The sequence below is a fragment of the Bidens hawaiensis genome, unplaced genomic scaffold, assembly GCF_021521415.1.
Source record: "Bidens hawaiensis isolate Kalapana, Puna unplaced genomic scaffold, B.hawaiensis_p1.1 tig00016367_1, whole genome shotgun sequence".
NCBI classification, from domain to species: Eukaryota; Viridiplantae; Streptophyta; class Magnoliopsida; order Asterales; family Asteraceae; genus Bidens; species Bidens hawaiensis.
This window is the reverse complement of record NW_027492501.1, coordinates 137,634-153,721: the sequence shown is the minus strand read 5'-3', so window position 1 is coordinate 153,721 and position 16,088 is coordinate 137,634. Positions and strand designations below refer to the sequence as shown.

Here is a 16,088-nt window from a genome sequence, read left to right as displayed (position 1 = left end):
AGTTAATAACTAATAATACTGGTATTTTTAGTTTTGATTTTGAATTTTGATTTAAATGTATCTTATATTAGCTTTTAATATTTGACGTCCAAATATTCAATATTCTGTATTAATTATTAGTTTAAGGAAAAAAATATCATGTCCAATTTCAATACCTTGGTTCTAGTTTTTTTTCCCAAAAAAGTTTTGGCTTGATTAGCAAAACCGAAAAGACCGTATCCAAAACCGAACCGAAACGAAAAACCGACACCAAACGGTTTTAAAAAATCATAAAGCTGAAATTTTGGTTTTCGGTTCAGTTGTAGTTAAAACCGCACCAAACCACACCATGCACACCATGTATTTCAGTTTAATCTTGTGGGCACAATTTGGAAAATTAATATCACAAGGACTAAAAGGAAAATAATGGCTTAGAGCCAGAGACCAACTTTGAAGACTTGTTTTATTTTTAACATTTGATTAAGTTTCTAATTAATTAGTCATAGGTTTAATTTTGTGTTTCCTAAGTTGGGTCTATATAAACCCTTCTTATATATATTTTTTTATATATTAAGCCAACAATAAACCAAAAGAGTCGATTTGATCAAAACAAGAACTTGTTCTCGGTTTTGTGTGCTCCCGATGTTTAAATCCCAAGAAAGTCGCGGTCTGTTTGTCAGGTTATGAACCGATAGAAGTTGAAGGAAGCTAGGGCCAACTGTTTTAGATTGTAACACAAATAATTGATTGAAGGAAAACCAAATGATCATCATGGGCGATTTCCAAGTTATAGGCGGTGTCAAGTAGGATGAGCAAATGGTACCTGGTACCGACGCTACTAGTATTTTATCAAATTTTTTTCTTCAGGTACCCATTTTTAGTGTATCGTAACTGGCACTGGGCTCATCCCTAGTGTCAAGAAGTTGAACAACACCAACAATCACACATGGTATTCGTGTTTGATGTTTATCGTTCAGGCAAGACCCAAGTACCAAGAATCGACATTAATGGTGTGATCCATAAGTGGAGGGTTCGGGCCGGTAAGTAGAAGATGTTTATTCTTAAGACCACGATGGAGGAAGAACTACTCAATCATCTGTAAGGCGTAAAGTACATGAAACAAGCTTGGGATACGTTCGTCGTTTTATTTCAAGTAGAAACGATGCACGAATTCGGATGTTGGTGAGCGAGTTAATTTTCTTTTCTCGAGGGGAGCTATCGATTTCCTAAGGTGTCGAACCTTTGCTGAGAAATCGACAAACTTGATGTCCAATCTCAAGTTGGGGAAGCAGGGATGAAACTTTTCATCATCCATGGTTTGAAATTGAAATATGAACTTGTCACGGTGGTGCAAAGTTGGCCTACTCAACCGCCTCTTGTTGAGTTTCAGAACTCGCTTGTCAAACAAGAAGCCATGGTATAACAGATGACAGACGTCTAGGTCAAGAAAGAAGACGAGGCCTTATTTTTCGAGAAGGTTAAGCGGAAGCCCGTTTCAGTAAACCACCAAATCAAAAAATTAGATTAAATTTTCTATCAAACCGAAACAAATCAAAGGCTCCCGAGAAAGAAGAACCATTGGATGGAAACAAGGGGAAATACAAGAATTAATGTTTTCCCCATAAGTGCTATTATTGTGGAGACCGGAGACACATGGCTAGAATTGTAGATCTAAAAACAAAGGTGAAAGGAATGTTAACCGAGGTGGAAGAAGAAAACATGGCCAACAATCTTGATGAGTGATCAGTCGCTTCCGGGTGTCAAATCACATGACCAAAGACAAAGATAATTTATCTAACCCTTCTATTGATTTTGGAAATATTTAACTTGATTTCATTACAAAAATTTATTGGTCTAGAAAAGCTTAAGGTAGCGTTTGTTATGCAGTAATGACAGGCGGAATGAAATGATTCATTACGAGGGAATGAGGGAATGAAATAAGAGGTGTTTGGTTGCACAATGGAATGGAATCATCCATTACACATGGAATCTCATTCCATCAAAACCATTCCTTCCCACCCCCCTTCTTTTTATTCATTTCATTCCTCATTCAACCTACTTTCTTAACAACACCATCATCTAACAACAACCACCGCCACCACCACCACTACCATAGCCACCACCATCATCTGACCACCACCGCCACCGTCACCACCACCACCTCCACCACCACCACCACCACCTGACCACCACTGTCGCCATTACCACCTCCACCACCACCACCTTACCACCAAAGCTACCACCGCCGCCATCGTCGCCATAACCACGGCAACCATTGTCACCGTCGCCACCCGACCATAACCGCCACCACCACTATCACTGCCTGGCCACCACCACCGTCATCACCACCCTATCACCGCCATCACTACTAATGCTACCATCGCTTAACCACCACCACCACAACCACCACCCCCGCCGCATGACCGCCACCACCACCGTCGCCACCCGCCACCACCATTTTCATCTCCAGAGCTACCACCACCAGGGTTTTTTTTAAAGTATATATTTTGGGATATGAATGTTTTTATTATTTCTATTTCATTCCTAAATTTTTTTTCGGATACCAAACAAAATTAAGTAATTATTCATTTCATTCTCATATGTTAACCAAACAAGACAAAGGAATGGTAATGATCCATTTCATTCCTTTGTCCATTCCATTCCTTCTCCCATTCCATTCCCCCTTCATTCCATTCCTTTCAACCAAACATACCCTAATAGTAAGCATGCGCATTAAAGTGGCAAAATGGAGAGCACCATCACACAGATTTTGGGAAGACATGGGTGACGATGCCTTACAGCCTTAGGAGGAGCATCTTTTCTTTAATAACTGTAGGACCTTGTTTTGTTATTTAGTCCCGTGTATTTGTTTGCTATACTCACGATGTATTTTATTAGCTTGTCGATTTTGTTTATTGTATATTTGGGCCTAAGGCCATGTATATAAATCCCATTTGGGCCCAAGTCAATGAAAATAGCATGGCATGCTCTCTATTATAAATAGTAAGAGCATGCTCATGCATAACTAACATTTTTGAAAAATAATCTTTTCTACATCTCACCAACTCTCTCCCTACTCCTTCTTTCTTACCATTTCGGGTAATAACCAAACACAAACAAGATTTGAGATCCCGATTGCTTACTAGTGAATTCCGCTAACTAGTAAGTGAGATTGATTCAAGAACTTGGTTGTTTGATCCGCTATTAGAACCTACAATTGTAAATATTTTTTAAATTATATCACAATTTTAGAGGAAGAAAATTGAGTTATAGTCAACTCACCAAAAAGATATTCCATAAGAAAAACAAAATTTAAGCCACTTGGCTTGCTAAAAATATTTTATATTTTACTTCAAATATTTTATTTCATGAAAATTAGAAAATGATTTAAAATGTTTTCCCGTTTAGAGGCGCTCCTGCTTAGAAGGAGTCGGATACATAAAATTATAAAATTTTGATAAATGGATCCGACCTTTGGAAAATGATAAGAAATTGTCTTCAATGATCCAAGATCATGAAAATAATAGATCAAAAGCCAATAAGATCATCACTCGATGTGTAGATAGGCTTGACAAATAAGTGTTAGGGTGATGATATAAACTAAATTATCCTCCTATGCTAGTGGTTTACATTTATGAAGCGGTTACATGATTCCACGATAAGTCATATCGATGAAGGCAAAAATGTTATTATTAACTCATACACGAGCTTGTTAGTGATTGATCACTATAAAATTATTCTTTCTTTAAATACAAATATTGAAAATCAAAATGATAAAGCAAAAAAACTGCAAAGTGCTTAAAAGAATCTGAATTAAACACAAAAATGTTGATAGTTAACAACCAAAAAGGGGCATACTAAAACCACGTAACGTGGGGCAAACAAGTAAGTTCTAAACACTTTATATGAAGGAATGTAAGTCTGAACTTGTCAAGTAAGTCCATGGTTCAACCTTTATTGTTTATAAAAGTTTGCAAAAAGTTCAAATACGCTTAAAAGGTTTTGATCAATCATTAGGGGTCGAAGTAATTCGGGATGATCTGATGAACACAAATTATGCCTAATGTATGATGGAGTCAGTAACATGTTGGATTAAACGGGGACCACATAGTTATTATGCTTAATATATACCTTAAACGTATCACATTGACATCAAAATACTTGTTAAGTTTAAAGTGGACAAAATATATCTACAATCGACTTTGCGTTCTTGGCACAAGAATACTAAAATAGAAGTGCGATCTAGGACGTTAACGGATAATGTGATTCCATGTCGTGATCTTTCTCACCAAAATATGTAAACTCTTAAGGATTATAATGAGTATATGATATATAATATTAATTTCGTTTTTAGTTTACTACTGCTTATATTGGTCGTAATAAATTTAATAAATGATTAAACTAATAGTAGCATAAAAGATTCTCATAGTCCACAGATCGATTCTTTAATACTAGTAAGACAAAAATCCAAAGACCTCTTCAAACATCAATTGGCCAAGTTGCAGCTTAATTTTAGAGCCAATCAAGTTCGTAGAAGTTTACCTTGAACAGAGGACCAAGTCTTGTAGCAATGTTCTTATTATAAGATCAAACTCCATAATAAGGATAAGTAATTTAAACACTAAAAAGAGAGAAAGCAGCTATGCATTTAATATTACTGCTATCAGTAGTGGCTATAGCATCTTTGGGGCTAGCAAGCTCTCAAGACAGGCTAGATTGTGAATATTCATGTGGTAATTTGTCCATTACATACCCATTTGGTTCACGTGAGGGATGCTACTACAGTCCAGATTTCCTAATAACCTGTGACCAATCATCGGCTGGGGAACCGATACCTTTCTTCAAAGATAACTCAAGCAATGTAGTCATTACAAATATGAACACGAGCAAGGGTGAGATGGAGATTCAGATGTTTATAGCCAGTGATTGCTACAACAGCTCCGGTTGAGCCAAAAGACTAACAGCATCTTTGTCCTTGACGGATTTTCGGATCTAAACCAAGAACATATTTATTGCCATTGGGTGTGACACACAAGCCTTTATTGCGGGAGCACTGGGGAATGATATCATTACTACTGGATGCACTTCTATATGTGATGACACCACACATATCACAAATGGATCTTGCTCCGGAGTTGGGTGTTGTGAAATTGCAGTTCCAAAAGGAATGAGCACTTTTGCTATGTCAATAGGTAGCTCAAATAACCATACAAAAATATTGGAATTCAACCCTTGTAGCTATGCTTTTCTCGTTGAAGAGGGGAAGTACGACTTTTCTTCCCATGATCTGCTTGATTTTCAAAGTGATCAGAAGATGCGGATGGTACTAGATTGGGCGATTGGAAATGATACGTGTGACACGGTAAATAAGGAAGCAGATAATTTCTTATGCAAGTCAAATAGCACGTGTGATCAAAACTATACAGGTCCTGGATATCGTTGTCGTTGCTTAGACGGCTATAAAGGCAACCCTTATACTAAAGTTGGCTGCAAGAGTAAGTACAGATTTCATATTTGAGTATTTTGTTTCCTTCATTTGTTAGTAATATTTTAAGCTTGTTGCCCCATATTTTGCACCTAATTGAGAGGTTTTGCTATTCGACAGATATTGACGAGTGTGAAGATAAAAATAATGGTTGTACACACAAATGTATTGATAAAGAAGGATACTATGAGTGTAAATGTCGAAAAGGTTACTCGGGAGATGGCAAGATAGGTGGATCAGGTTGCAGGGCAAATCGGTCGCTCCTTACAATAATTGCTATATGTAAGTAAAGTCACAATCATTTTTCACTTTTGTAAACGGAACTGGTACTAGAGCTCAAATCATGATGTTATAAGATACATGTTTCTTGTTTCAGGTACCTCAGCTGCTGCCATATTTTTGCTTGTATCTGTCACCTGGTTATACTTCGGAATCAAGAAGCATAGGCTTATTATTCTTAGAGAAAAATTCTTTAAGCAAAATGGTGGAATTATGCTCCAGCAACGAATTTCTGGGGATGGCGGTTCTCATGACCAAGCTAAAGTCTTCACTATTGAGGAGCTTAAGAAGGCAACCAACAACTATGACGAGAGCAGAATTATTGGAAAGGGTGGCTATGGTACGGTTTATAAAGGGGTTCTATCTGATAACAGAATAGTTGCCATAAAGAAGTCCAAATTACCAGAACAAAGTGAATCCCAGATAGAACAATTCATCAATGAAGTTGTTATCCTATCCCAAATTAACCATAGAAATGTGGTGAAGTTGATTGGGTGCTGCCTGGAAACAGAAGTCCCTTTATTGGTGTACGAGTTCATTCCAAATGGCACGTTGTCTGATCACATCCACAATGAAAGCAAGTCATTAGCTATAACTTGGGACATCCGACTCAGAATAGCAACGGAGACAGCTGAAGCACTTTCATATTTACACTCTGCAGCCTCTGTTCCAATCATCCATCGAGACATCAAGCCAATGAATATACTTTTGGATGATAATTATGTAGCAAAAGTTGCTGATTTTGGAGCATCTAGGCTTATACCTATGGATCAAATTGAGTTGGCCACTATAGTGCAAGGAACATTAGGTTACTTGGATCCTGAGTACATGCACACAAGCCAACTAACTGACAAGAGTGATGTTTATAGTTTCGGGGTAGTACTGACAGAACTGTTTACCGGAAGAAAGGCTCTTAGCTTCGCCAGGCCAGAGGAAGAGAGGAACCTGGCTATGTACTTTCTATCTTCTTTGAAAGAGGGGAGACTCTTCCAGATCCTTGATGAACACTTGCAACTAAACGAAGTTCCTAGCGAGATCGTCCAAGTTTCACGACTTGCGGAAAGGTGCTTAAAGGTTAGAGGAGACGAGAGACCTACAATGAAGGAAGTGGCAATAGAGCTGGAAAGGATATTGGCATCCGTGATACATAAGCATCTATGGGTCCAAGGTACTTCAAACGAAGAAGAAGCGGAGTATTTGCTTAGAGAACCAAATGAAGAGTATGAATACACAAATGGGGCCAACACAAGCTCATCTACTTTTGATAGCATGAGCAAACAAACTATATTACCAATTGCTAGTGGTAGGTAAGTGTCCAGAACCAGAATTGTGACCTCGATTTCGGTAGATCTAGGAAAGATAACAGGCAACAAGTACGTTTGCTTATCTTCTATAAACAATATTTTTGGATTTTGATATATGTGTGTAGTTTTCTCTTTCTATTGGCATGCGCTCTGTATGCTGCCCCGTCATCTACATATGTAAATTTCATTTTCGAACGTGTAAGTTACTTAGGTCACAAATTTTGTAGACAAAAGGTGATCCGAGATATGAAAACGGAGCATATTATAAAGTTTCATACTCGATCAGATCGGACATACCAAAAGTGTACTCGGTTCACATGGATAGTGATTGATAAATTCCTTATGCTCCCATGTAATTGCTCTAACTCTCCGTGCTACTTTGAATAAATGATGGTTTATCTCTATAATTAATATACCTTACTTGAGTCGAGTGAACTGGAGATTATTATTACCAGGTGCCAGAGATACCTAGCTACAATTAAGTTTCAACTTTCAACTCCTTTTTTATGTTGGGTGAGGTTTTTGGGTGTTACACAAGAGACTCCTACTAGTTACTAGAGACAAGTACTCACTACTATGAAAATAGACATTTAATGGTCAATTTAAGACCAAAATCACAAGAATTAAAAAAACAGCAACAAACACTGCTGCCAACATCATTTTGGTCGCGAAAAAAGTCGCAAATATGTTACTGCATCATTTTGGTCATGAAATGGTCGCATAAAGAGGATAAATAACTAATTAACATCAAAAATTCAGTTGCAATTGGTGAAAATAGCAATACCAATTAATAGTCGGACAATATGGGTGATACGGTTTAATCTTGTAGGCGCAGTTCGGAAAATATTCCAACTTTGAAGATGTGTTTTATTTTTAGCATTTGATTTAGTTTCTAATTAGTCATAGGTTTAATTGTGTTTCTTAAGTTGGGTCTATATAAACACGTCTAATACTTTTGTTTTTATGTATTATGTCACTAATAAACGAAAAGAGTCGATTTAATCAAAACTTGAACGTGTTCTCGGTTTTTTGTGCTCCCGGTGTTTCAATCCCAAACAAGTTGTGATTTGTTTGTCAGGTTATGAACCGAAAGAAGTTTGAAGGAAACTAGGGCCAGCTGTTTTAGATCGTTTAAATCAAAGAATCGATCGAAGGAAAACCAAACAATCATCATGGGCGATTTCCAAGTTATAGACGGTGTCAAATACGATGAGCAAATGGTATCATGTACCAGTACCGAATTGGTACCATACTTGTACCTAATTGGGTACCATCGGTCCCGACTCGGTACCAAACTTTTGAGATTTCGGGATCGGTACGATACCGATATGGTACAGTTCAGTACGGTACTAATATTTTACCTAATTTTTGCCTTCTATACCAGTACTGCTACTAAACTCGTCCATGGTGTCAATAAGTTGAACAACACCAGCAATCACACAGGGTCTTCATGTTTGATGTTTTATCTTCGGGGCAAGACCAAGTACCAAGAATCGACACTAATGGTGTAATCCATAAGTGGAGGGTTTGGGCCGATAAAGAAGATGTTTATTCTCAAGACCACGGTAGAGGAAGAACTACTCAATCATCTGAAAGGTGTTACAGAAGGCGAAGGGAACGTTAGCCGAGGTGGAAGAAGAATGGAATGTAGAAGAGAACATGGCCAAGTACTGGAGTCAAAGAACGAACCAACAATCTTGACGAGTGGATCGTTGCTTCCGGGTGTTCAAATTACATGCCCGAAGACAAAGATAAGTTATCTAATCCTTCTATTAATTTTGGAAATAACTTAATTTCATCACAAACAAATATTGGTCTAGGAAAGAATAATAGTAAGCTCAAAGTTTATATATTCCCTTATATATTAGATAACACAAAGATATCTATTATAAGCCAAAAAAAAATAAATACATACCCCCTCAGCCCCCCCACCCCCGCCCTTCTTTCTTCTAATAGTGTGAAATACTAGGCCGGTAGAGTTTTCATCATAACATGATTTGATCACTACACAACTTGTGAAAGCACTCTACTTTGGAGCAACAAGTTCTTTCAACGACCAACATCCATATGTATTATGTAGAAACAAGAAATCTTGGAAGGCCAACCTTATGGCCAAAGGCTTTAACATCTTGTTGAATTTGGCTTCTATACTCTCCGAATGTAAATCTTCGGTAAACTGAATCTTCTTCATCATAACAACCAATAACCGACTCGTAAGAAGGGCACAAGAAGTAAGCTATAGAGTGTCTCTCCACTTCCTGATTTACCATTACTTTGTGCTCCACGCTCTTGTAAACGTCGTTGCTCCACGCCTGCAAATTTCGTATATTTTACAAATTTATATCATATGGTTCATCGAATATATGAATTATATGACTTGTATTCAATAGAAAAATAGGATGTGTATTCTATGATCATGAATTAAACTTTACTAATGATTAATGACTGATGAACAACTATGCTTTTGGTCGAATATAAAAATCACATATTCTCTAAAAGTTCTATTTTGAACTGTACGTCTTCTCTCACGAAGATTAATTATCATACCTACCGGTTAACCTTAGTTCATGCTAAGAGAATCTACAACTAAAAGTTTCATTTTGGACCATATATATGATACGTAGCATTTGTATTATACACAAAAAATGAAATTATAGTCAAGGGAACAAACACAGTATTTAAATATTAAGAAAAAGTCGTTAAAGCCTATTAGTTAAAAAGGTGGACAATCTACTAATTAATTCCCAAGCTTTTAACTCAATATGTTAATCTCAGTTGGCAAAGCTAGTTAGGTTAATTAAGTGTGAGGCAAGGAGGATGTAACTAACAAGAATTTTGTAGGTCTGGTTTGATAGTTTGATTCTAACAAGTGTATGTCACTAATAGGGAAAAACAGCATTGTTCTAAAATAATATTATGTAAAGTGAGTTGTACAAAAAAAATGTCGTGTCTAAAATTAATAGATTTATAAGTATGCATCTTTTTTGCTTTATTTGACACATCTGTATGAACGGTAAAGAAATCAAATATTTGTCTAGTGATTATCTAATGATTCGAAACTTTTAGCGTTTTTTCTTTTGCGATTTATTTCCTCCGTCTATTGACTTTAGTACGAACTTGAGAATATATTGCATTAAGCAAATTAAGATGCTGAAAGTTGTATCTACTAGCAATGCATTAAGATTTGATTCCCTATCCCCATATAACTTTAGAATATGAGGGGTAGGGAACAAACACATTCGAAACTATAACATCTTTATATCATGCCCATTAGTATAAAAAGTAAAAGATGCGATTATATATGGGAATAAAACTTCTTGTTGTTGCATTTAAGGGCCAAAAATAGGTGTTCACCAAATGCAAAAGGTAAAAGAAATATACCTGAAAAAGGTCACCAATATTGACAACAAGGGCATCAGGATTAGGTTTAACAGCCACCCATTTGGAATCTTTCATGAGTTGAAGCCCTCCAACATGTTCATCCTGGTGCAAAATTGTGAGGAAATCGCTATCCGTGTGGGGCACAAGTCCAAAAACCTCTGGAGAGATGGGACATGGAGGATATCGATTCAGCCTCATGAAACATGTGCTTGCGTTGCAGTTATCTTCCCACGCTCCCCATTGCAAGCCCATATTCGCCACAAGCACTCTCGCTATTGACTTTGCAAGTTCTTGCATCGCACCCGCGTATTCCTGCATTACTTCCCTAGTAAATATAACACAGAATATTATTAATTAGTTACACATAATTTTGTATGAAGGAGAATAATATATTCTTTTATTCCATAATTCTTAGTCGCTTATAATATTTTTGATTTTTTTTGTTAAAATTCCCTACTTCTGATTCTCCTTAGTTATAATCTGCTTTAAACAGCTTTTTTTATAATATTTGTGCAATAATTATCTAATTATGCGAATAAGATAGACAATGGCGTGATACAAACCAAAAGTTGTCCTTAACTTATATAAAACATCTTATAATAAAAATAAAAAATCATTAAAACCGACAGAGAATATTTTTTACCCGTTTTAGTTAATAAAGGACAATATGATTATCTAATTCTGGAATAGTGTTGTAATTTAGTGCTTTAAACTCTACTTTATATCATAAAAAACTAAAAGTGGTAGTGGCAATTAATTAGAACCTTTTCTATCAACTATGTTTACCTTTTAGCAATGTCTATTTTATTAAATTATTCTCTAAAACAGTCTTTCTGCTAATATCTTATGCTTAACTTTAAACCATATTTCTTTGATTAAATTAAAACATATACATCATGTGTGTAACAAAAACTAAGAAAACCATTAAAATGATTTTCCAGCATATGTTTTTCCCACACATATTCATGAAAATCGTTAGAAAATTCTTTTTCAACAAATTTCCTATGAAATCTGTCGTAGGAAAATGACTTATTTCCTAGTAGCGCAAGTGTTTGAACATGCATCATGTTTATACATGGGAAGAGTAAGCTTAAGCCGTAATCAAAGAAGAGATTGAGAGATATATATATACCTTTAGGCATGACAAGATCAAAAGATGACACAACATAAATAAGGTTATATATGGGTTCTGACTCTAAGAGGGAATAGTGTGGTAAAAGTTTAATAGCCTTTTAACAAAAAGTGAAATGAAAAGGTCATGTTACCTCAAAGAATTGAATTCTCCATAGCATGTATCATCGGATATCTTAGAAAGAGGAACATGGAAAGCTTCACCCCATGATAACTGTTTCGGACATGTTGCGGTCTGGTTTCCCCACCTATACGAGTTATCAAGAAGACCAGAAGATGTTTTTCGTTCAAATGGCGCCTTAAACAGCTTCACTTGCTCCTTCCTCATCTTCCTAAGAAGCTCAAGGTTTATTCCATGGTTCACAATCTGAAAGAACCCCCATTCGGACGAAGCTTTACATATCTCCAAAGCGCAAGAAACACGCTGTTCCTCATTCTCACTCCACAACCCGCAAAGGTCCACAAGTGGAAGCTCGCATTCTTCCAACCCCTGCTCATGGTTCACGAGCCGTTGTTTAACGTCAACCTGGTCAAGAGAGTGGTTCAAAAGTTGAGCATAGTCTTGGAATAGAGGTGGGTTCTGGTTGCACTCAATCATTTTCACACAAAATCTCTAGTGCACGAGGGGTTTGTATGTTTAATAAACAAACTTGAATGGTACAAATATATGACCAGAAAGAGGAAGTTTTATAGTGATAATATTAGAGAAACTACAAGGAGAAAACAACAAAAGAGTGAGTGCAAAATATAAAATGGACACCTAATAGTTTATATATATGAAGGTTGAAAAATGAATATGGAGCCAACAGGAAAGCTTCGAAATTGTGACAATTGTCAAACTTGTGCAGTCTAGGAAATATATTGGGCCAAAAAGGACGAAGTCTACGCGTGGTTACAGAAGATAAAAAATATTTGACACCGAATAATGTTAAAGAATAAAAATGCTGGTGGAAATGGCAGAAAGGAAACGGGAAAAGATCGGTGGATCTAATTTATAAGAAAAATAATGACCAAAAGTAAGATACTTAAAAGAGTTAAGAGCATGCCACATTGCCCCATGACAAACTCTGCCATCCTCTTTGACTATTGAGGTTTATGAACTGGTTAATTTCACATGGTGATCAGCGCATTTAATATATTTTTTTAGACAGACAAAATATATTAATTTTTCTTTAAAACTTACAATAAACAGAGAATTGTTTAGGTATTTTGTGTGGGGTGATTCAATGGTTAAAGACCACTGCCAGCTGACCCAACGTAACTTTACGGAGCCCTTAAGCGCCTCCAATTTATCTTTAGTTCTGGGGAAAACACACCAACCCGAAAGCCAACTGGTAGTAAAACTCAGACGCCCTTAGGATAGAACAGAAGATCACAAGATCGCGGTTTTCCTTCATTGAGTCACTCATGCCCTCCCAATAGTGTTGTAAGTGGGAATTGAACATACGTCTCCATTGAGAAACTCAAGTTTCCTGCCACTACATTACATTGGAATGGACAATATATATATATATACACATACATACATATATATATATATATACTATATATAAAGCATGAGTTAGGGACCTCTTAAATTTTAAGAGGTACCAAACCCATTGCTTTATGTACAACATATAATGCATCAAAAATTTAGAAATTAGGGGTAGTAAGGTCTTTACTCACAAATATGTTACGTAACTTTCATTCTTTTAAAATATATTTAAAATTTTAGTTCCTCAACTTCACTACCTTTTTGTAAAGTTTAATAATAGTTACGTATGGCCCCTAATTCAAAACTAACTACCCCACGACTTTTTTAACGGTCATAATTTTTTCACACGTTAATATTCTTAAAAAAACATCATAAAAACGAGCATTTTATTCTCCTTAATTTGATTATGATATTGTTATAGTTTTTTTTAATTTTAAAAAGTTAGCATGTTACGCGCTTACCATTTAGAACCGGGTAATAGGTCGAGTCAGGCGAGCTTGGGTCATTTATAAAAATACATTAGGGTCGGAATGAGTCGATACAAAAAATGGTTAATTTGGTTCGGGTTCGAGTCTTAAGGGGCCATGTCAGAACGTTGTCGAATTAGAATGGGTTTGGGCCAAAACGGGCTGGTTTAAAAAAATGATTTATTCCAAATTACTATATATTTCAGATTTTCCTTGTTATTTTTGTTACAAGTTACACAGCTACCGTTGTTTACATGTACTGGGGCCAATGAAGTCCAGCACAACGTAACGCACATAACCCAATCTTGGTAAACGATCAACCCAGCACCCTACACCGTTAATCGCCATGAGTTACATGCGTGGTGTTGGTTAAGCATGTTTTAATGTCGATAACGTGCATTCTCGTCTGGTTACGCGTGTTCAATCTTCGATTACACGCAACTGGCTTTGCACGAGTTACGCGTCCAATTTTAGGCTACGTGCGCACTGTCATCAGATGACGTATGTACCGACATAGACCATGCGTTCAATGTAAAGTTGTGTGTGCGCCCTGTTGCATTACACGGGCACCCAGATAGTATATATATATATATATATGCTTAAGTTCATGCGAGAAGACAGAAGTCATCTTATTGCGAAAAGTCTGATCGACTAACCAGTTTTTCTTTTCTTTTTCTCAATTAATTAAATGCATGAGTATAATAGTATTCATTACGATTTTGTTATTTTGGTCTATTAATAATTTTTTGAAAGTTCCTATTTCACTAAATTACTATTTTATTTCTTTACTTGTTTATGAATAAAAAACATTAAATTTATTTTGGATTCAGTGAATCCCATTTCACCTTTATTAGATCGTAACTATATTTTTTTGAAAGTTTATGTATTTAAAATGTAATAAAACTCATCGATTCTTTCATTACAATTAAAATCATTGTATTTAAATTTTTTAAGTTCATCATGTATGTGTTTATTGTCAACACCCTGATTTCATATAAACAAACAATTTTTTTTAGATATCATCAAATCACTAATTATTTGATAAATAAATTATTATTCATATTAACTGATCATAACAATAACCTACATGTAATTTCTATTAATAGATCGTAATAATAACCTACACATTAATCATAATAACCTACACGGACTATAATAATAACCTACACTTAATCATATTGTCCTACACAGAGCAATATAATATTAAACTACATTTTAGTCAAATATGATTTCTTTATAGACAAAATGGCCAAAGACGTCCTTTATATTTGAACGTTTTTTCAATAGACGTCCTTTAGCAAAAGACATGGCAGAAAACGTATTTTATGTTTCAAATTCCGTTCACGTTACATCCTTTCGCACTACCCAGTTAAATTTTTTCGTTAAATACGATCATTTGCTTTGCACATGAGGGCAGTGTAGTAAATTCACATGTATATTAATAATTAAAACTAAAAAATATATATATTTAAAAAACATATACTCCCTCCCCGTATTTCTCTCTCTCTCTCTCTCTCCTCTCTTTCTCTCTCTCTTCTCTCTTTCTCTCTCTTACAATAATCCACCATCATCACCAACCCCATCTTCATACAGAACCACAACAACCGCCGCCACCATCACCAACTACACAACCATCTTCGGTCACCTGTTGTCGAACAGCGCCACCACGCACCACTGTAGCCGTTGCCACCATCTGGAACACCATATCCCAACACATGGAACACCACCACTGATATCTAACCCCACCGCCTGACCGTCCTTTTAGTTTGCTGCTACCACTTCTGAATTGGTTAAAACTAATAAAATGCCCCCAACTTATAAACCCTAGAAACCATTCAAATAAAAAATATGTGTTCGTTAACAAAGAATTGTGATTAAAACTTTATGGCTTCTATTCGGTATTCAAAGACGAGAATGGTATGATTAGCTTACCTCGATTTGATCAATCGGCGACCGAAGACGTGTTTTCCAGCGGCGTGTTCTCCGGCAAGGAATTCAAAGACGCTTTAATCCATGAACCGCGGTGTTCTCCGGCGGCGTGATCTATGGTGAAGATGAATGGTGTGTTCTCTGGCGGAAACTGGTTTTGGTGGTGATGAAGATGATGGGAGGAAATGGTGGCAGTGGATGGAAAAGGTGGGTGGGTGGGTGTGTGTGTGAGAGAGAGAGAAGGGGGGTTATTGTATATTTTTTGTTTTATTAAAAAATAAAAGTATTTTTTCAAAAGGCTAAAACTTTAGTTTAATTACACAAACAGTCCTTAAAGGGGTAAAATGACGGCATTGTCCTCATGTGCAAAGCACATGACCACATTTAATGAAAAAATTTAACTGGGTTAGTACGAAAGGATGTAACGTGAAAGAAATTTGAAACATAAAATACGTTTTATGCCATGTCTTTTGCTAAAGGACGTCTATTGAAAAAACGTTCAAACATAAAGGACGTGTTTTGCCATTTTGTCTTCTTTATATAACAAAGACATTGTTTAATACATTTACATACACGGTTAAAATTTTCCCTACACGGATTGGTTGTTGCATAACTAAGTTAACAGTCTTTGTAAAAAGATGAAAATTTTACCTACACAG

The 16,088-nt window shown here is 36.1% G+C and overlaps 1 protein-coding gene and 1 pseudogene across 1 annotated transcript; one reads left to right on the top strand and one right to left on the bottom strand.

Annotated features, from left to right (window-relative positions):
- Positions 1 to 4,615: 4,615 nt before the first annotated feature.
- Positions 4,616 to 7,054, top strand: LOC143551343 (wall-associated receptor kinase 2-like; annotated as a pseudogene).
- A 2,047-nt stretch (positions 7,055 to 9,101) lies between these two features.
- Positions 9,102 to 12,557, bottom strand: LOC143551342 (gibberellin 2-beta-dioxygenase 8-like). The gene is made up of 3 exons (XM_077041800.1): positions 11,694 to 12,557; positions 10,429 to 10,753; positions 9,102 to 9,359 (listed from the first exon to the last, which is right to left on the bottom strand). Exons 1-3 carry the CDS (start codon positions 12,155 to 12,157, stop codon positions 9,120 to 9,122), a joined length of 1,029 nt encoding a protein of 342 aa, XP_076897915.1. The 5' UTR covers positions 12,158 to 12,557; the 3' UTR covers positions 9,102 to 9,119.
- Positions 12,558 to 16,088: the final 3,531 nt, after the last annotated feature.